The sequence below is a fragment of the Musca autumnalis genome, unplaced genomic scaffold, assembly GCF_047663935.1.
Source record: "Musca autumnalis isolate F117 unplaced genomic scaffold, ASM4766393v1 scaffold_5, whole genome shotgun sequence".
Taxonomy (NCBI): domain Eukaryota; kingdom Metazoa; phylum Arthropoda; class Insecta; order Diptera; family Muscidae; genus Musca; species Musca autumnalis.
In genome coordinates, this window is record NW_027412088.1 from 209,497,100 (window position 1) to 209,518,415 (window position 21,316).

Consider the following 21,316-nt stretch of genomic DNA (forward strand, 5'->3'; position numbering starts at 1 on the left):
CGGGAGGGCTTCAAGACTCTTCAGCAGCTACTCACATGTTAGTTTCAAAATCCAAATATAACACGTACGTAGACATTTATGTATGTAGTGTATAGTTTGAGTGTATGTAAAAGAGCGGCGGTGTATAATAAATTTCACTATTTATATTACGATTATTTAAACCGAATAAAGAAATAATTTGTTGTTTACCTCCTCTGTTGCGGTGTGGCAGTCGGCGGTCGGCACTTCTTGCCTCTGCTTTTTATCTTTGGCTGCGTCTGTATGTCTGCTGATGCTATTGCACTTTTATAATCTCTGCCGTTTATGTACTTAGAAAGAAATAAATAATAAAAACTCAACAACTACTGGCCGTCTGCCTGCATCTGGTAAGTCGGGGCATGCGTGTGTGTGTTTTATGATTTTATTTCCAGTGTCCGCAGGCAAGCAGCTTCTTTTCGAAATCACTTTATCTTTCTTTGCTTTAATACATTTATGATTGAATATTTGCTTTTGTTGTTGTTGTTGGTGTGGCTTAATTCACTTTTATTATGTGTTATGGTGTGGCTCTTTTTTCCAATTCAAATATTTATTAAATCAAAATTCATATTTGCTTGCCTGACATGACAGCGATATCGGCAGCAGATATTAGGCACTCTTTATCATCTTAAAACCGACGTTTTGTTTGTTTTCACATATGACGAACGGGCAGGCAGGCAACAAAGACCTAAATTTTCACTTTACCGCTATGTTTACACTTTGTTTTCGCTTCTTTACGAGTGTTTGCCGTTTTCCGTTTCCTCACAAAGAACGTCTGCCTTGATAGAGTAACCGCACACAACTGATCGTCGACTGTTTGAGAGACACGATCATGTAAACAACATAATGCACTTGTTCATTGACCAGTACTCACCTCAAAATATGGTGAGGTGAAAGCTTGACTACTGTGGGTAAATCACCATAAGCTTGAACGTAGGTAAGCTTAGTTTATGTGAAAGAGATCACATATCTCTTAAACTCCTTTGTTTTGAAAGAGGAAAAATTGAGAGTGCGAATTTGTAAAAGCATAATTTGTTTATATTTTTAGTAAAATCAGCATAGATTGGCATAACAAACGTTGTACAACGCCCTAATCCAAAACCACTTTAATTATATGGCTATGATATATGCACACAAAAATACTATTTGTTTGAAATCTTTACAAAGGACGCAACAAAGCTCTTATTTTTAATTTGCCTCGAAAGCATTCATAACATTGGACCAAGTTCAATACAGTTTAATAACAATAATCAAACTTCTGTTATTACAAAGAACAATTCAAATTGAATAGTAATAAGGTGCCGCTTGGAATTCACTAAACGGCGATATATACACAGTGCTTGTATAGAATTCCATAATATTCCCAATTTCTTGAAGACTCTTACCAGAGTTTCATCTTTTAAAAGAGAAATTAAAACATTTTTGTAAGCTAATATTGAAATACTTCTGATGTAAATTTAAATTTAAAGTAAAGGCCTCGACACATAAGAATCATGACATTCTTGCTTGAGCCATATTTGGTAAATGACTAAAGACCAAGTTCGACCTAATTCAAATGTGATTCTGAAATCTTTGTATTAGGTCGAACTTGGTATTTAGTCTTTTATCAGATATGACTTAAGCAAGAATGCTATGCTTCTTATGTGCCGAGGCCTTAACACCCAAAATTAAAGCGTATATTTGTATAAATTGTTCATAAAAATAATTAACAGAATGATATTCATACATGATACGCCCCAAAAGGCCTCTATGGCGCTGGGGCAGTACATACGTAAATGTAAATGTAAATTATAAAAAATTGAAGTAATCAGTAAAAAAAACATACACACTGATTATTTTGACTATATTATTTATTTTCTAGCTTGAGATCGCTTAGAGAAAAATAATTACACATTTTTTTAAGCATATCCAAAACATTTTTTAAAAGTAAGTTGAACAACGTATGCACTAGAGCTTTTTTGCCGGGTTAACCTTATTTATTATTTCAAAAGAATTCATGAAATAACCATAATTTAATTATTATCAAAAAGTTTACAACCAAAATTGCATATTTTGTTGTAACAGTATTTTGTATGGTTGTATGTTCGTTTTTCTGCTCAATCTGACTCTGTATCTCCATTTCTAGGTATGTGCCTGTTTCGATGAGATGTAACCAAAAATCTACTGGAGTTAACTGAGTAGGTTTGGCAGGGCCGTTGAAAAGTTGCAGTATAGTGTGCGGGCCTGTGCCGCCTGATGGACATATGTTTTGCACGGTGTTACCAATACTTGTCCTATAAGAATTTAGACGGCTGTACGATTTCGAACGTAGTTGAGCGAAAACTACTCTGGTTTGTCGTGGGAGCTGACGCTCCTCAGCTGATAGATGGGGGATTTTCTCTGAGGACCGCATTCAAACGATGGTTGTTTATGCATCTGCGTCTACATACATGTGAATGCTATTTAAACCTTGACCTTGCTTGACAGGCTTGTAGATTTAGAGGTTCTCTTGTAACGTTGGACCTCTCTTTCTGAAGATCCCTTGTGAAATGCCTATGATGGCTCTCACGGTAACACCCGATCAAGTACTGCAACGAAAGCATGTTATGTTAAAATTATCATTATCATTTACATGCATACCACATCATATATCTGTTAATTATTATCAACATTAAATTTTATATTGTATTACACTGTGCAACATTTTCAAGGTAATTTTGTGGAAACAACTTCTAATGCGGTTTTTATGATAGTACAGACACAATAGACAAAAACCCTTTTTGGATTTTGTTTTGTTAGATCGGGTTCAGATTTTATGACCCTATCTAAACATGACCTATCTAAACGAATGTTTCCATGTATATAAGCACAAGGAGAAGGTTTTTGGAAAAATAATGAACACGAATAACTTCATTTATTGCCTCAAATTGTTTAATATGACTAAAAATTCCGTAATTTGTATATATTTCCCAGCGTATCTTCAAAACGGTAAAATTTTTCTTTGTATTTTATTTGGCAAAAATATTTCCTGAAATGTAATAAACAACTCTTCAGAACATATCATTGTTGTTAAATGCCTCTATCGCGTTATTTCTAGCATATTTTTCAACGACAATTTGAAAAATATATCAACAATACATTGAAATTTCAAACATGAGAATAAACAGCCTGTGTGAACTTTGTATAATAGTATAATAGTTTGGCTGTTTGGCTGTAACTGCACATAATTCCAGAAATTATGTAAACTTTCATATATTTTATCATTTTTTATGCGCTAGGTGCGTATTTTCCTAGTTCGTCTATCTGACACTTAAGTTCTACTATTCTAGGACTACAATGTTACTGAAGACCGCAAAGCAAAATTCTTATTAGTTTCTAAGATACAGCCCGGATCAATGGAAAAAAGTGTCGTTTTAGCCCGGTATGTACTTTCAGAAAATGCCCACAATAAGTTGTTCATATTTTAATATTCCAGCACTGTTTTTGTAATTTATAACGGTATTTAACAAAACAGAACAGAAGAAGTTGACATTTACGTATGATATCTAAAAACTTTAAAAACATCAGTAAGGTTTGACTTCTTACATGGCAAGTAACTCAAAATTGAAAGGATAAAATTATTTTTTTTCGATATGGAAGTTTTAGTACAAGGTTTTCTAATTACTTAAAAATTAAAAATTTGTACATGTTATTCGCTAAAATGTGCTGGAAATCACATTCTTTTTAAATACTTTTTTGTGATTTTTTTCAAGTCCTAAAAATTGAGGTTGAGTTTTACTAACTTCGCCATCCTTCGCCACTCTCCAAATTTTTTGAAGAATGTTCAAAATAGTGTCAAGTTTACAAAAAATTTGGTTCCAGCTGCATATATTTGCATTTTCGTGTGTGACATTAAAAATACTGGTCGTTTCAGTGAATATGCCGTATTACTGTATTCTCAGTTTCTTCTTTGTTTTGTGTTTTAATTGTTTGTTTTGGTTTTGTTCTCTAAAGATTTAGACATTTTTGTTTTGGGATCTACTTATGAGTGTATTTTTTACATTTGTTTATTTTTGATATATGTATGAATTCTACATATAACATGCACACATGAATTCTACATATAACGGTCACACAGAACTTTATTATATCCCCTACCATGAAATATTCTGACCTCATATGGAATAATTTGTTTCCTTGCCTGTCCACGATACCAGTCGGAGACGTTTTTTGACCACTAAGAACTCCTAATAGCAAATTACAACCAATTCGAAGCGAAAATGTAGATAATAACCTCAAAATAACTGAAATAGGGAGGTACCGTAATATGAGACCTATACCGAAACCTGGACCTAAGACCACGATTTTTGGTGCAGAAGGTTTTTGATCACTGGGAACTCTAAATGGCAAATTACAATCAATTCGTGCCGAAAATGTTGATAAAATCTTCAATCGGGAGGTATCGTAATATGAGAGCTATGCCGAAACCTGGACCCAAGGCCACAATTTTTGGCGCAGAAGGTTTTTGACCATTGGGAACCCCAAATACCAAACCACAGTCAATTTGGGCCCAAAATGTAAATAAAAGCCTCAAAATACCTGAAATCGGGTTGTACCGCTACATGGGGGCTATAGGAAAAACCGGACCCATATTTATGATTTTTTGGCTAAAGTATTTTTTACTTATTTTTAGCATATACTGGAAAAATCAGATTGATCCGACGATTATAAATATTTTTGTCGCACCTTCCCATACAAGTGGGACCACTGTGCGCTGGCCGAAACACAATGGTTTCGGGTCAATCCGGTAAACCCGCTGTCTGTTGAATGTGAATTTTGGGGTAGCTGGTGATCCGAATTCTGCTACCATCGACCATGAAATTCAAATCTGTTGTCAGCTCTGTGGTGAACTGAGTGGCCGTTGATTTAGTGGCGGATATTTGCATATTCTTCGCGTGGAAAAAGGTGGTAAGATTAGACAAATAGGTGTTCAGCCTTTCAAAAATGTCATCAGGAAAGGTACTAGACGCCAAAATCGTACAATCAGCCGCATACGTTATGATCTCAATGCCGTCTGGAGGGGTTGCAATTCAGGAAAGGTAGAGGTAAAACAATTCCGGACATATCACCCCAACTACGGGTCTTTGACTATTTGTTCCTGGCGTCCTCACATATAAATGTTTATCCAACATTTCAAACTTGACTGGAGGGTAGGTTGCTCGATGTCCTACAACAGCGTGGAGTGCTTGACAGTATTAAAGGCTTTTGATAAATAGAGCGCCACCATTGTTTCAACGCCAATGTCCTATTGCACGGTTTGCTCTACTAATATGTATGGGGATGGTGTGCAGCGCTGTTGATCGGCAACTGGATAACTACTTCCGACGCTAAGAAAAATTAAAGCCTTAATGGTCTTTGCCACGGGCGACTCACCTTTGCTGGCGTCCTTGCCTGACTTCAATAGCGGGACCACCCAGCTTAAGTTTCTTGTTATTTTGGCAAAATTTATACCGATATTTCATTGGTATGTAAGGCAAATACAGATTTCATTTCTTTGGTGACTTATAGTGAAATTTAGCAGAGAACATTTTTGTCTTTGACGTCATTCTTCTAAAATGATGCTTTGTATGACAATTTTGCCAAAATCCATACACAGAAAAAAACAAAAGTATGATTTTTTTACTAATTCCGTTCATATTTTTTTGTCCATAATTTGAATGCACCTCTTTTAAAGTGAATGGAAAAATTTTTGTATTCATGCACGCAATACTATTTTTGCAAAAGTATGAATGCTTTTCTAAAATACAAAAATAAATTTCTTAGTTTCCCCTACATTAACCACTATTTTTTCTGGCAAAATCGGTTTTTGTGCTTTGCCTATAAAGATGTGGTGGATTTGCTTTTATTGTTGTTGTCTTTCCTCCCCTCCATCATTTCTACACGCACATTGACTACGTGTCAACAAAGCACCACAGCCTAAACAACCACCACTAATAAATCAAACCTACCACACTAACAAATCACACCCACAACACTAACAAACCCAACACGTATAGATTTCGTTTGTTGTCGGAAACACTCACCATATCAATAGCATTAATTCGCAAATACAATTTTTGAATTTCTTTAATATAAATGCAACATCTAAAAATTCAAGCTAGTGCTGGTGGACTCAATATGTATGTACATATGGTTCACATTGTTCTGATTTACAAGATACATAATTAATTAGGAAAAATCAATTAGAAGAGAATCGTTTACAGAGCAAGAAATTACAAAATTAAATAAAAAAACAAACAAAATAAAATAAAATAAAAAAAAAAAACAAAATTTGTATAGAAAAAATAAATTTAGGAAAAAAATAAAAAGAGTTTTTGAGTTTTTTTTGCTTTAAAGAAGATTATTTTGAAATTAATGAATTGGTTCATATTTAGCAAAAAATATATACATATATTCCATGTTTATGTTTCATTCAAAAAACAAACCAGTATTTATTGTTTTATGAATTAGGTTCATATTTCTGGAGTTTAGGTAAGATATACAGTTTGGTGTATTGATGGCGAACAAATTTGTATACTATTTTGATCTGATACGATCACATTTTATAGTAGAAGGGACCAAAAAGACTTCTAATGACCGTCTGAGGGTTAAAAAATATGAAAAGTAAAACCAGCGACCCGAAAAACATATGAACCCAAGTTTTTGTCTAAATCCATTAATTTTTAGAGTTTTAGCTAGTTTTTTCGTAAAATTGGCCACTGTGCACTGTGGGTCCGACTGAACTTAACCTTATACGATAAAGTGAATTATCCAGTTTTATTTATTTCACGTAAAATATAGGAAAGCATCTGGCAAACAAATCGGGATAGAGTCATTGACATAATAATGAAATCTGGTCTATGCAAATTCCTAACTGTCCCTACTAATTTCAGTATGCACGCGATTAACCCAAATATCCCCGTAACTACAACCGCTGTTGTTTCATATCCCTAGATTTAACCCATCCTATAATTTGTTTCTCTATAGTAGTCAAAATTATCTCGACTGTGTATATCTATGGAAAATACATATAAGATAATTCTACGATTTGTCTACATTCTAAAAGAAAACCATGTTATTTAAATGTTTGTTTTAGATAATTTTATTTAAAACTTTTGCATTTAAAAAGGAATAAGACAAGTGCAAAAAATCGCAAACAATTTGTCAGCAATTCATATTTTTTTTATAATAGCTGCAAAATATGCATTTGAATTGGCCATCGTATGTATGTGTGTGTGTGCGTTCAAATGCCTTGTGGAAGTTAACCAGAGATTGTGAACAGAAACAACAATATTTACTGACAAGTGTGTTGTTGAAAAAATATATTCATATTTACAAACACTCATAAACATTTACATATGCATGCAGATAGATACTCGTACATCGATTGAAGGAGATAAGAACCACACCGAAAACGATGAAATATTCTGTGCAAGGGAGTGTGTGTGTGTTTGGTCATATATGCGAGAGAGTGTAGCAACAATGTTGCCACCAGACACTGAGCAGAGGAGCATTGCTTACTTTTACAATTGTTAAGTGTCTGCTGCCGAAAAATATGCTATAGATTTGTCATATATTTTCCAGTGCAGATTGTAGAAAAAACAATCTCCATTTTTCATTCCATTTACAGCTGTTGGTTGTTTGTTGTTTTTGTGATTCAAGATAATAAAATATGAATTTACAACATAAAATAGGAGAAAAAGAAAACAAGTAGTGTTGTACTATAAAGACTTGCTAGTACCCAGAAAAACTACTAAAATGTCACAGCGAAAACTACAAGCAGAACTGTTTTATAAATACGTTGCCACAAGTGTCAAATGGGGAGAAAATCTAACATAGAAAAGATAATACATTTGTTGGCGATATGTACACTGAGAAAAATTAAACGTTTAGTATTGTCAATTAAAAATGTAAACAGAGTTTTTTTGGAAATATTTTTTTCTAATTACGTTAAACAATTGTGTCATGCATGTGTGGAGGAATAATACACTGTAGTGTATAACACTTTTGGCGGACATTTTCAGCGTCTTCATTCACCTTACAATGTTTAAAATATTTTTTTTTTATTTTTGGTTTTATTCGACCTTTTACAACAATCATCTTAGTTTTAAAATAAAATATTTTATTAGTTTTTTTTTTCTCAGTGTACAAACACCTAGCAATAAAGTCAACAGAGGGAGACAAGACAAAAAAATCCTCTTTATTTACATGTTTTGGTATGACAGCAACAAAGAAAGATTGTAAATAATAATAAAAGAACAAATCCGAATTTATAGCAGCAACTCGACTTGTTACATCACTTGATTGCTATAAAATTGTTTATTAAAGTTTGTCTCTGCTGACTGCTGAGTTTGCATATTTTTGGACTGCTTTTTATTGTGTGTCGAAGTCCAAAACATACAGTTTAAGATATCTCCTAGACTATAATAACAATCCTGATAGGTTTTTGTTTTTCTATTTTAGTTGTCAGTTATGATATCCTCATTTTTTTCTTTTGTTGTTTTTGGTTTGTGGTGGTGATAATGATTGAATATTGATTAAATTATAATGGGAATACAATTACATTGATAAAAGTTAATCGCACATTTAATGATTTCTGGTTATATTTATGAGATAGCAATGATTGATTGTATAATTAATACAACGGTTTTTTGTCCGGGCAACATAAATACTCAGGCTAAAATCCAGACAGTTGTGACGTAAAAAGAGATTTTGTATTATTATATAGATTTTATTAGTAGTTTGTTTTTCTAGACAGTTATTTTTCCATGATTTGTTTCGGTTTTTATGAAAAATCGTTCTTACAGAAAACTCTTCAGCGCAATGTAGACGATTTTTCCTGATTACTTCAGGCATGTTACTTGAGAGTGGGAGTATTCGAAGAGTACGAGTTCTACAAGATAGAGCAAGAGTGAAATCGAGTGGAAAATAAATTTAGTTTTGCCAATTTATGTGTTCGTATATGTGTGTAGCAGGAAACGGTTATACTTTGTTGGTCAGATTGGCGACATTGATCTTCAACGTATTTGTCTTTCTTTCGTTTGCAGCTGTGGAAAATACCCACATTTACAAATAAAACAATGATATGACAAAAACTGAAAGAAACTCGGCAAGAATGGAATCTGCTCGACTTCGAGGGTATTTTATTTACGCTCGAAAACAAGCAAAACATACGCACTAGGTTGGGGCGATTTGAACATCTTAGGGGCGCTTCGCGTTTCTGATTCTTGGAAATGTACTTAGCAAAGAAGTCCATTAGAACATACGTCTGAAAAAAGGGTGTTTCTATAGACCCTTTCAGCAGGAAAGAGTGGTTTTATAGAGCCTTTCTGAAACAAAGGATGCTTTTATAGACCTTTTCTGAGGGAAAGGGTGCTTCTATAGACCCTTTCCGGAAGAAAGGGTGCTTCCATAGACTCTTTCTGAAAGAAAAGCTGCTTCCATAGACCCTTTCTGAAGGAAAGGATGTTTTTATAGATCTTTTCTGAGGGAAAAGGTGCCTCTATAGACCCTTTCTGAAACAAAGGGTTCTTCTATAGACCCTTTCTGAAACAAAGGGTGTTTCTATAGACCCTTTCTGAAACAAAGGGTGCTTCTATAGACCCTTTCTGAAGCAAAGGGTGCTTCTATAGACCCTTTCTGAATGAAAGGGTGCTTCTATAGACCCTTTCTGAACGAAAGAGTGTTTTTATAGACCCTTTCTGAAAGAAAGTGTGCTTCTATAGACCCTTTCTGAAACAAAGGGTGCTTCTATAGGCCCTTTCTGAAACAAAGGGTGCTTCTATAGACCCTTTTTGAACGAAGGAGTGTTTTTATAGACCCTTTCTGAAACAAAGGGTGCTTCTATAGACCCTTTCTGAAACAAAGGGTGCTTCTATAGACCCTTTCTGAAACAAAGGGTGCTTCTATAGACCCTTTCTGAAACAAAGGGTGCTTCTATACACCCTTTCTGAAACAAAGGGTGCTTCTATACACCCTTTCTGAAACAAATGGTGCTTCTATACACCCTTTCTGAAACAAATGGTGCTTCTATACACCCTTTCTGAAACAAATGGTGCTTCTATACACCCTTTCTGAAACAAAGGGTGCTTCTATACACCCTTTCTGAAACAAAGGGTGCTTCTATACACCCTTTCTGAAACAAATGGTGCTTCTATACACCCTTTCTGAAACAAAGGGTGCTTCTATACACCCTTTCTGAAACAAAGGGTGCTTCTATACACCCTTTCTGAAACAAATGGTGCTTCTATACACCCTTTCTGAAACAAAGGGTGCTTCTATACACCCATTCTGAAACAAAGGGTGCTTCTATACACCCTTTCTGAAACAAAGGGTGCTTCTATAGACCCTTTCGGAAACATAGGGTGCTTCTATAGACCCTTTCTGAAACAAAGGGTGCTTCTATAGACCATTTCTGAAACAAAGGGTGCTTCTATAGACCCTTTCTGAAACAAAGGGTGCTTCTATAGACCCTTTCTGAAACAAAGGGTGCTTCTATAGACCCTTTCTGAAACAAAGGGTGCTTCTATAGACCCTTTCTGAAACAAAGGGTGCTTCTATAGACCCTTTCTGAAACAAAGGGTGCTTCTATAGACCCTTTCTGAAACAAAGGGTGCTTCTATAGACCCTTTCTGAAACAAAGGGTGCTTCTGTAGACCCTTTCAGAAACAAAGGGTGCTTCTGTAGACCCTTTCAGAAACAAAGGGTGCTTCTATAGACCCTTTCTGAAACAAAGGGTGCTTCCATAGGCCCTTTCTGGAACAAAGGGTGCTTCTATATGCCCTTTCTGAAACAAAGGGTGCTTCTATAGACCCTTTCTAAAACAAAGGGTGCTTCCATAGACCCTTTCTGAAACAAAGGGTGCTTCTATAGACCCTTTCTGAAACAAAGGGTGCTTCTATAGACCCTTTCTGAAACAAAGGGTGCTTCTATAGACCCTTTCTGAAACAAAGGGTGCTTCTATACACCCTTTCTGAAACAAAGGGTGCTTCTATACACCCTTTCTGAAACAAAGGGTGCTTCTATACACCCTTTCTGAAACAAGGGGTGCTTCTATACACCCTTTCTGAAACAAATGGTGCTTCTATACACCCTTTCTGAAACAAAGGGTGCTTCTATACACCCTTTCTGAAACAAAGGGTGCTTCTATACACCCTTTCTGAAACAAATGGTGCTTCTATACACCCTTTCTGAAACAAAGGGTGCTTCTATACACCCTTTCTGAAACAAAGGGTGCTTCTATACACCCTTTCTGAAACAAATGGTGCTTCTATACACCCTTTCTGAAACAAAGGGTGCTTCTATACACCCTTTCTGAAACAAAGGGTGCTTCTATACACCCTTTCTGAAACAAATGGTGCTTCTATACACCCTTTCTGAAACAAAGGGTGCTTCTATACACCCTTTCTGAAACAAAGGGTGCTTCTATACACCCTTTCTGAAACAAATGGTGCTTCTATACACCCTTTCTGAAACAAAGGGTGCTTCTATACACCCTTTCTGAAACAAAGGGTGCTTCTATACACCCTTTCTGAAACAAATGGTGCTTCTATACACCCTTTCTGAAACAAAGGGTGCTTCTATACACCCTTTCTGAAACAAAGGTTGCTTCTATAGGTTTTCTATAGCTTTCCTTGATGTCTTCAAAACTTTTAATTTCTATTTTAATAAATAGAAATCTTTCTTCAATAGATTAAGGGCATCACTGAGGTCTTTTGTGAATAGAAGTCTCCCATTGCATTTGTAGATGCCCGATTTGAGGTCACTATAGAAGTCATTGCAGAGTAATAATGAAGAATAACATCTCTTTAACATTTCCTAAAGTTATCCTTGAGATCTTCTTAAAGTCTAAGTTTGGCATAAGACTTTTGTTTCCTTCTAGGATGAATGAAAATTCCAACTTGATTTATTTCCCAACAAAATCTTTGGAGTCATATTATTTATTGAAATTGTTGGACTATTTCATTGGATTCCAAATACATTTCCATGTTTCGCCCCATTCTCTTCATTGCGATGATGTTGAGACCAATGATGCTGGATATATTGTATAAATTCGACGATTGTAACAATGAATATCGCCGACATTATCCTCCTCTTCGCCATCCAACTCGTCACTGCAATCAACACCCTCATCTTTGTCATAGCAATATACAGCTGCTGTGGCGCCCACCTGATCCTGGGTGTTAATATGTTTGTTGTTGTAGCCTTTATTTGCCATTTGTAAAGGGTAGGTAAGTTGCTGATGTTGTCGCTGTTGATGCTGTTGCCTTTGTTGTACTGTAATCTGAGGCTGTTGACATTGCCAGGTGGCGCGTAGGAAACCCGTACAACCACAAAAGTTCTCACAACAACTCAGAGCTAAATGAGGTTCTTTAATATTAGTTGTTGTTGCACTTTCCGCAGCACTGGTTGCCTCCTTTCCTTTGCGTTGAAAACAGCAACAACAACATCCGAGCCATGAACAGTCCGAACACAACAAGGCTGAGACTTTTGCCTTAAAGCGCAAAACATATTGTATGGTCTCCGTGAGAAAGGTATAGAATATGGGATTCAAGACGGAACTGGCCAAGTTCAGTATGCCAAATACAAAATAGATTATCCAATCTCTAGGCTTTCCATAGGAGCCATACATACGCATCAGTAAAAAGATCCAGGCCGGTAGACGCAAGAAAACAAAAACCGCCATCATCAACAGGATAATGGTGAACATTCTTAAGTGTCGGGCTTCTCTGGAGTTGCGTGTGGCATTGATGTTGGTGGGAGGTGTAAAATTGGTTGCCGCTGGAGTTGTGCCACCTAATGCTCCCGTCAAGCTGCTTGGCATTGTACTGGAACTATGTCCAAGTTTACAACTGCAGTTTTGACATTGTGGTTGCAAACTGTTGGCGGAATAAGCAGATGTTGCAGTTTGAGGAGGATTCTGCATTTCCATGGGTTGTTGCCTGGTGGATGTTTTACGTTTCGATTTGGAACGCTTTGGCTGGTGTTTTGTAATGCTAACACTGTGTCGACGTTTCCATAACTTGCGAGCTATAATCGTATTAAACCAAAAGAATGCTCCAATGCAGGGTATGAAGATGATAACAAATACCATTACATAGTACAAGGTAACATCCTCCTGTAACAGGATGAAGAGAGTAATGATGTTTAAAGCGGAACAGAAGTTTGGCGTTTACGAACTTACCTGGTCGGATACACACATATCAACAAGTTTTTGTTCCCGCACCAAAGTATAGGAAAGGTTTTCTTGAGAGGCCTCCATTTCCCAGGGTGATTTTGTGTCTGTTGTTGTCATTGCATTCGTTGTGTCCTCATATGCGGTACTAAAGGGAAATTTAGATGTTTGTCCTTCTGTTACCTCCCCACCATTTTGCTGTTCCTCCGTTAAAATATAAACTGGCATTATATCATAGATGTTGAACACGGGACAGGCAATACCAATCGATGCCAACCAAATACAGAGCATGCAGACGATACAGGCAATTACACTGGGCTGCCAGAACCCGATTACAGCTCTCATGACCGCATAGTAGCGGTCGACTGCAATGCCCACCAGAGTCATGCTACTGGCTAAAATGGCAGCCGTTGTGGCAAAGGGCACAAAGTTACACATAAGTGGACCCAAACTCTGCAACGACAAGCATTTAATTGTTTCAACGTTATCCTCACCAATTTTGTGGCTGCTGATGCAACAGCAACCAACCGACCGACAACTCACCCATATCTGAACGTATTCTACCGTAAACTGTGACAAATAGGCTGTGCTTAGGAACACCGTGTTCATCAAGTCACTCAACGCTAATGATATAAGGCAGGCACGAAAGAACGGCCTAATTTTACGTCGAAAGTTAACCACCAGAGTGCTGACATTGCCAAAGATAGATATGACGCACAGTATGCTCACGGTAACAATGAAGAACTTTTTTTGTGCACTGGTCAATGAAGTCAAATCACTATCCAATATGCCAGGATATTGCGATTGAATGTACTCATGGCTGTGGTCATCCGTTTGTTCGCTACTCTCGTCACTGCTGCCAACATTGCCAGAGAGGAGGTCTCCTCCTCCATTAGTGGCAGTGGTTTCCTCTTGTGGTGTAATTATACCAGAGTTATAGAGATATTGGAATCCATTGTCGTCAAGTGTGTTGTTGTTGTATTCGCTGCAATTGCGTAGTACTGTTTGTATTTCAGTTAAATAGATGCCGGAAAAGGCCATCAAGATTGGAGGTTTCGTTGGGATTGAATGTTGTTTCTAAGCACCTAGGGGATGTAAAGAAATAAGTCATATGCAGGCTATAAATACGTTAGAGAAGGTTGTGGCAAAAATGTTCAAGTCCGATTATATTCCTTTCAAAACTGAATAATTGCTAAAGCAAGCACTAAAATTATACTACACTTCTACACACAATTTAAGTCCAAGTAATTTTTTTGGGGTTTTTATTTCTCGTTGTAGTTGAGCTAAATAATCGAATATTGTTTTGCATATGGAAAAGGAAAACCGAAAAGATTTCCACACAACTACCAAATTATGCTAACGGTTTCGCTGTTAGTTACGCAGCTCTTCGGACATATCGGTTGCTGTAGGTAGTGGTTTGCTTGGAAATGCTTCGAATTTTAATTGTAACTGCGAATATTGTAATTAAGAGACCAAGGCATCGATTTTTGGCTGGTTTTTTTTCAATTTAAATACGTATAACGGTGAATATAAAAAAATCGGTTTTGGAAATTTTCATCCGTCCTTAACATATGTTTAATACTACGAATATTCTACACACTCCTATAAGTATACACCACTTCACAGAACAATATTTCCCATTTTATTTTTCGATTGCAAAAATTGTGCTTAATTTGAGTCGAATTATTACCGTTTATCGATGTTTATCTAACTGCCGCCACTTGTAAACTGAATCACAAGTGAATTTCTGCACTGAGGAAGCAACAATTCCATTAACCTGTTAGCTTTGGCATTCATCCAATCGGCTTGTCATCGATGCGCCAGAGGTGGTCTTTATCATGTTATCAGTTCATTGATTGGTATCTGTGGAGATAATGCGTCATTTCCGAAATGTTTAGTCAATTATGCAGTTGAATGTGTGTGTGTGTGGGTCTTTCCATGTGTGTGAGTGTGGACATGTCATTAAATAATTAATAATGCGGCTTGAGTGATTGAGAACATTAATTCATTTATTGACAATTAAAAGTCCTTTATTATTGAAAATGGGAATGTAAACTGATAGGGTTCTTTCTTCGGAGAAAAGAGCAAACAAACAACAGGGGAAGAAATGCCTACCATGTTATTATTCCGTAGGTATCATAGCCTCAGTGTTAAATCGGGATCTAGATTCCTAAGAGAAACAACGTCTCTCTAGTTCGAATGCTTTATATGCACTGATTTATTTAATCTAAAAATATTCTTACCAAATAAATAGTAAAATATGACTTTACTTAATGTAGACTAGTGTGTAGAAGAGAAAACGAGAGTGCACGTATGTGTATGAACGCATCTGCCATACTTATGTGTACATTAAGTAATCTATCTCAGACATGCCACATGTAGCAACGGAAAGTCTTATCTCATTTTTGTCTATTCTTGGTGAAAGAGCCCCACCACACACTTATCTCTTTAAGTCAGCAATCGGCACACAACAACAAAATATTGAGCAAACGTTTTTTGTGAGTGCATGGTTTTTCAATGCGTTAATGGAGAGAGAAGCTCTCTTTGCTTGCTCGCGAGTAAGGGGCTGCGGAATGTATATTAAAAATAGATCCTCGTTTAACAAAATATCTCTTTCCTCTACACCACAGCCGACCAAGAAGAGGGCACACAAAATTCTCAATATTTGCAACTTTTGACAGTGTGTTAGTAACGTTGTATGCACGCATGCTGCAAAACAAAAACAAATCAAAACATTTGTGTGCTCTTTCGTTGCGTTCGGGTCGTGTGTGTGTGAATTGCCGAAAAACTTCGTAACTTTAACAATATCAAAGCACGACCTTGCTCTACACATGCAACCCTCACCAATACATTCACTACCTTTACTACAAAATTAGCCTGTTCCTACGTGAACACTAAGACTTTACTTCAAAGAAACATATCAAATGTTAGAGTTTCTTACGCTGAAAACTATTAGAGTTCCCGCAAAGACAGCAACATTTAAATTTATCCCTTGGCCTGATCAGTTAGAAACACTTCCCACCCAATCGCTTGGGTGTGTTTTTTCACATCCTGTCATTTATGTACCTACATGTGTATGCCTTAAGTGTTCAAACGTCATTGCGTTATTTACAGTGGCAATTTTTATTTTGTGTTTTATGTCAGAGTGGCCGGCTTATCAGTGTTTAATAATTTTTTGCTCGTTCACCATGTTTGTTTGCAAGTTTTGGAAGCCACCGAAGTGCGCATAGCAATCATGTCAGTAATTGTTTCTGATCTGTTTGCGAATGATTTATTAGACATTTAACACTCTGGTTAATAAGTTTCTACAGCGTACAAATGATTAGATGAACGAATGGACTTTTGATTCCTTCCATGGAGTAGTCAGGTTGCTTATCTCGACTGTTGTGTGGCACATACGTTATGGCGCATGGATAATTGAATATTTGCCCATGTACTGGTGATGGGATTTGCGTATTACAGATTTCCAATGAAATATTTCATTGCGACTTCCATTTAATTGAAATTAAGCCAAAGAGTCATTTGCCAACAATTCATAGCATAATTACAGGCGCTGATACATTTCATTGTTTAATTGTTGCAGCAGCTAAAATGGCAATTCGGTTTTAATTGGCTTATTAGGGCATTACGAAGGCTTAATTATTCTGTCGATTACTCGAATGCCAGATATATGTATGCATGCATGCATGCATGTGTGTGTGTAATATGTTTGTTGATTCAACTCATTGTCTATTATTTGACGATTGGAAAAAACATCAGCCTATTTTTAGGCAATAAAAGGCATTTCAGCCATTTGCGGCGTCTGTTTTTGTGTGTTACAAATACACAACAAAAAACTAATTTTATCTAACACGAAATTGTTAATTTAAAATGTTGGATGATGTACACCAAATTATTACAAAGAATTTCCAAAAACAAAAATTGTAAAACGATTGTTACGTATATAAATATGTCATTTGTGTGGGCTATGACGCAAATGACTGCAACTATACGAGGCACACGAGGGAAATATTCCATCGAATACAATTTTATGGTAAGCAGATAGTTTCAAATAACATACAAACAAACGTATAGTTGCAAATCAAATTAACAATTGTTCGGAATAGAGAAAAATGAAAGTGCCACATTCAGCTTGTCAAAAATTTCCGTACTATGGAACTATGTTCTATTTGAGAAACACTGTATGGTTGGTTATGGCTGCGACAAGCTACCAACAACATTTTGTTATGTGCCTTCGTTGAAATTCAACAACACATAACAGTGGAAAAGGTTTGGTTTGTTTTGCAAACACTTTCGTCGGGGTTGTTTGAGGTTGCCAAAAAAAACTTCTCATTGAAGTTTTTTCTTTGTACACCTTTAAGGTCTGGGTACATAAGCTGCCTTGCCTGCTTGCCTTTCTTCCTTCTGATAAAAGAATAAAAAAGAAAAGGGCAACCTAGTTCGGAATTGGCTCGGCCTTCTCTATTCTTCTATGTTTGTTATGTCAGAAATGAAGCAGGAAAGCAAGGCAATCAGGCGAGGCAGCTTATGTACCCAAGCCTTTATACTTCGAGCTGACGACTGATGTTTGGGTATAACAAGTTTCTTGGTTGAAGAAATTACTGAAAAATAACTTCGGTGTAAAATATCCACAAACAAGAAACAAGAGAACTGATGAGATCCAGTTGTTTTAAAATAATAAAACAACAACAATGGGATTAAGCCAGACTATTTAAAAAAAACTTTGTATTAGCTATCCTAATAAAAAACGACGCCACCAATGTTCTATTATCGAAATATGTACGTAGAAATGGTAGTTTCCAATTTTTGCCTTTGTCTACCCACTAAAATAGCATCTAATATGCCTGATGGTCGCACTAACCATTAGTGGTTGGATTTAATGTACTTCTCAGGTCATAATAGCTCAATTCGAAAGGGAAATATCTTTTTCGAGGAAAAAAAACCTAATGAAAATTTTATTTTGTGTCTTGTGTGTTGAGTTCGGTTGGAGATATATGGTCTGTTCCTTTACTTTTGAAAGTGGTAAAACCGGCAAAAGTAGCAAAAGTTGTAAACTGCTCCCATATGAATTGTATGGTGTCTGAAGTAAAGGAATGCTTTTCGAGTAAAAAGTGGTAAAACTTGAAGATTCTTGCACGTAAAGGAACAGAGCTATATATTGACGGATTTTTTAAACTTCGGTAAAGCAATTTGCTTTGGACGTGAACTCTTGGAAATTTTTTAGACTTAATGACTTATAACTACAGGTAGCTCAGGAAAGATAATCAATGTTTGTAACAGGATAGATCTGTGCATATTAGAGTCGGCACCCCTAGGTCTCGGAAATTGTAATCCTCGTCCGATTTCATCACCTATGAGATAACATTGGAAAGCCACTTCTTCAGAGAACTATGATGATGTTCTGTTATACATCATCATTCACAACAATCATTCAGGATCCTGCAACTTAATTGTAATGGGCTCCGGAATAAATTTGTGGAAATTGCTGTTTTTTTTTATTTAGAAATAGAAATCTTATAGCAGCAGTTCAGGAAACAAAGCTTGTTTCAGAGTCCAGGTTGGTGAGTCATTGTTAGAAAGGATATAGAGAAGTTATGATGGGGTTGAGCTTTCCTCATAGACTGAGATGTATGCTACAGCCTGTCCAATTGCTTCCCCACCAGGATCACGACAAACGGCACCATCTCCCCTGACATCAGCGCTGTCCCTTCTCCCTTTTACGACCTGACAAACCCATGTTTGTCATCGGACCCTATTCCAATTGTCATTACGGTGGAGTAGCCGAGCAACTTTGTGGAGCCTGATAAACGTTCGTCCATAAACTACAAGAAGGCGAACAGATATGGACAGGGCAAAAGGATCTGTCCTAAGGAGAGCAAAAACAAAAAAGAACCAACATTAAGGATATAGAGAAGAAATGACGGGGTGTAGCTTTAATTATAGACCGATATGTATGCTACAGCCTGTCCAATGACTTCCCCACCAGGAGCACGACAAACTGCACCAACTCCCCTGACATCAGCGCTGTCCCTCCTGTCTTTTACGACCTGACAAACCCGTGTCTCTCTGCCATCGGACCCTATTCCGATTGTCATTACGGTGGAGAAGTCGAGCGACTTTGTGGAGCCTCATAAACGTTCGCCCATAAATTACAAGAAGGCGAATAGATATGGCTTTCTTAACGAAATTGACAACAACATCAGTCAACAGCCGTCCCCCTGAGCAGACTGAGCAGAATTTAAGGATATCAATTTTCCGGGCGGCCAAACGTTTCATTCCTGCAGGGGCCCCAATTACCCAACACCGGCTGCGCTCGTAGCAGAAGAACCCAACCAATTGCGACAATCTACAGCGGACGACCGATGGATCCAACGTCTGACGAAAAAAGAATAAACAGCTTTGTTACCAACACCACAGAGACAAATGGCTGAGTCACCTGAAAAATTGCGAAGCTAGTTCGCATATGTAACACAATCAAGAACCCAACTGGAGTTAATAAGGGTAACATAACTTTAAATTTTGGTGGTGCTAATATTACAGCTTTCACGAAATTCGCGTTAAATTCTTTCAGCAGTTTATCCTACTCCCAACTGATCAGGACAGGACAAATAGATCTATCCTAATGAGAGCAAAAAAAAAAAAGAAGAACCAACTTTAAGTTTCCACTCGTACTGACGTTGGAGAATGTTAGCGCCAGAGCCAAACCATTCAAAGTTATATGTCCCGATGGCATCTCAATGGTCATGCTCAAAAATATGAGTCCAACTGCTAAAAAATATTTAGCAGACTTTCGGAATTTATCCATCAACTCGCCCGCGATCCTAGAGGTGTGGAAAATGGCCAGGATTATCCCACTCCTAACACCTGACAAGTCTGAGCAAGACAAGACCTGCCGAAAGGAAAATTGTAGCTCTCGATTTGTCCTAAGCTTTTTCCACTATCGACCACACCGTTTTACTTAAGACATCATCAGCTCCACTTTGCCACACACGGTCAAAAGATGGTTGTGCAATTACGCCAATGACAGGCTGTCACACGTGGAGATTAGAGTCAAAGAGTCATAAAATGAAATTGGGTGTACAGCAGGGATGAGTTATTTCTCCTCTCCTGTTTAAGTTTTACGTCCCTAACTTTCCTGCTCCCCCAGAAGGCATCAAGCTGGTATCATACACTGATGACTGCACGATACTTGCGACAGGTATGGGCATCAATGCACTGGAGGAAAGAATTAACACATACTTAAATACGCTCTCAACTTATCTGCAAGAAATTATAATAATTGTTCTACAAACATCCCATACGGGGCAAGGCAGACTTCTCTCATATCAATGAGTGCACCCCGATTCATATTAGCTCAATGATATGAGACCTACTGTTTATTGCCGAGTCCGAACGGCGTGTCTTAAGACACCACTTGTAGAGAAGTTTTACATGGCTGAAATACTCAGGAAAGGTCGCCAACATTACTGAGGGGTATTTTGCCACCGTTTGATGTTGACTGGCCGGGGAATCGAATCCACGACCTTTAGCGTGCAAGGCGGGTGTGCATACTATTGCACCACGGTGGCACCCATCTGCAAGAAATTTATTTTATTTAATTTACAGTTTTATGGATCAGGGAGGTGTGGAGATCATTGGACATCAAAGTTGGATACCGTGAAGGAGAGATTTGTCGCAAATCTGCTCACCTTCTCCTTGAGTCATCTTCGACTTGGCGATAAAAATGAGCTGAATAAAGAATTGGATTGTACTCATTGATATGAGAGAATACTTTTTCTTTAAGTGGTGTCTTTTTAGTGAAACCATTCGTGGTCATTTTGACCACATCCGTTGGCGACAGTGTGTCAACACTGTTTGTTGTCGAAATGAGCACGCTGTTGTCAATTTGACAACGATAAAGTGTCAAAGGTTTTGAGAATTGACAACGTAACGTACCGTTTGAGCACGTTTGTGTAGAAAATTGAGCACGCATGTGTTCTTATTGGTAACATTAGTGATCAGATTCAAAAAATTACAATAGCCGTGGTAAAAAAGAAATGAACACGCCTGTGCTTATGTTGACACCATACGGTGCTGATTTTAAATTTACTTTTTCCCTCTGTGCACTTCGTTTCGTGGGATTTCTAAGTC

The 21,316-nt window shown here is 37.1% G+C and overlaps 2 protein-coding genes across 7 annotated transcripts in view; both read right to left on the reverse strand.

Moving 5' to 3' along the window:
• The window catches only part of LOC141406421 (sphingomyelin phosphodiesterase), a 43,289-nt gene extending 42,395 nt beyond the window's left edge, over positions 1–894 (reverse strand). For 3 of the 6 annotated variants that reach the window (XM_073991784.1, XM_073991781.1, XM_073991787.1), the window contains exon 1: positions 190–894. The gene's annotated coding sequence lies outside the window, so the exon portion shown is untranslated. The remainder of the gene's footprint in view (positions 1–189) is intronic. The other 3 variants (XM_073991789.1, XM_073991783.1, XM_073991786.1) reach the window with 2 other exon arrangements.
• An 11,018-nt stretch (positions 895–11,912) lies between these two features.
• LOC141406226 (uncharacterized) lies at positions 11,913–14,904 on the reverse strand. Its single transcript, XM_073991426.1, has 4 exons — positions 14,877–14,904; positions 13,730–14,271; positions 13,196–13,639; positions 11,913–13,129 (listed from the first exon to the last, which is right to left on the reverse strand). The coding sequence occupies exons 2-4, from the start codon at positions 14,225–14,227 to the stop codon at positions 12,017–12,019; spliced, it is 2,055 nt and encodes a 684-aa protein (XP_073847527.1). The 5' UTR covers positions 14,228–14,271; positions 14,877–14,904; the 3' UTR covers positions 11,913–12,016.
• Between the last annotated feature and the right edge of the window lie 6,412 nt (positions 14,905–21,316).

Bases quoted from the DNA above. Each gene is read 5' to 3' on its own strand.
- LOC141406226 (XM_073991426.1), bottom strand. From the start codon at position 14,227: ATGGCCTTTTCCGGCATCTATTTAACTGAAATACAAACAGTACTACGC. The intron at 13,640-13,729 runs GTGAGTTGTCGG...TTGTCGTTGCAG, and splicing joins TAGAATACGTTCAGATATGG to AGTTTGGGTCCACTTATGTG. The intron at 13,130-13,195 runs GTAAGTTCGTAA...ATCCTGTTACAG, and splicing joins ATATGTGTGTATCCGACCAG to GAGGATGTTACCTTGTACTA.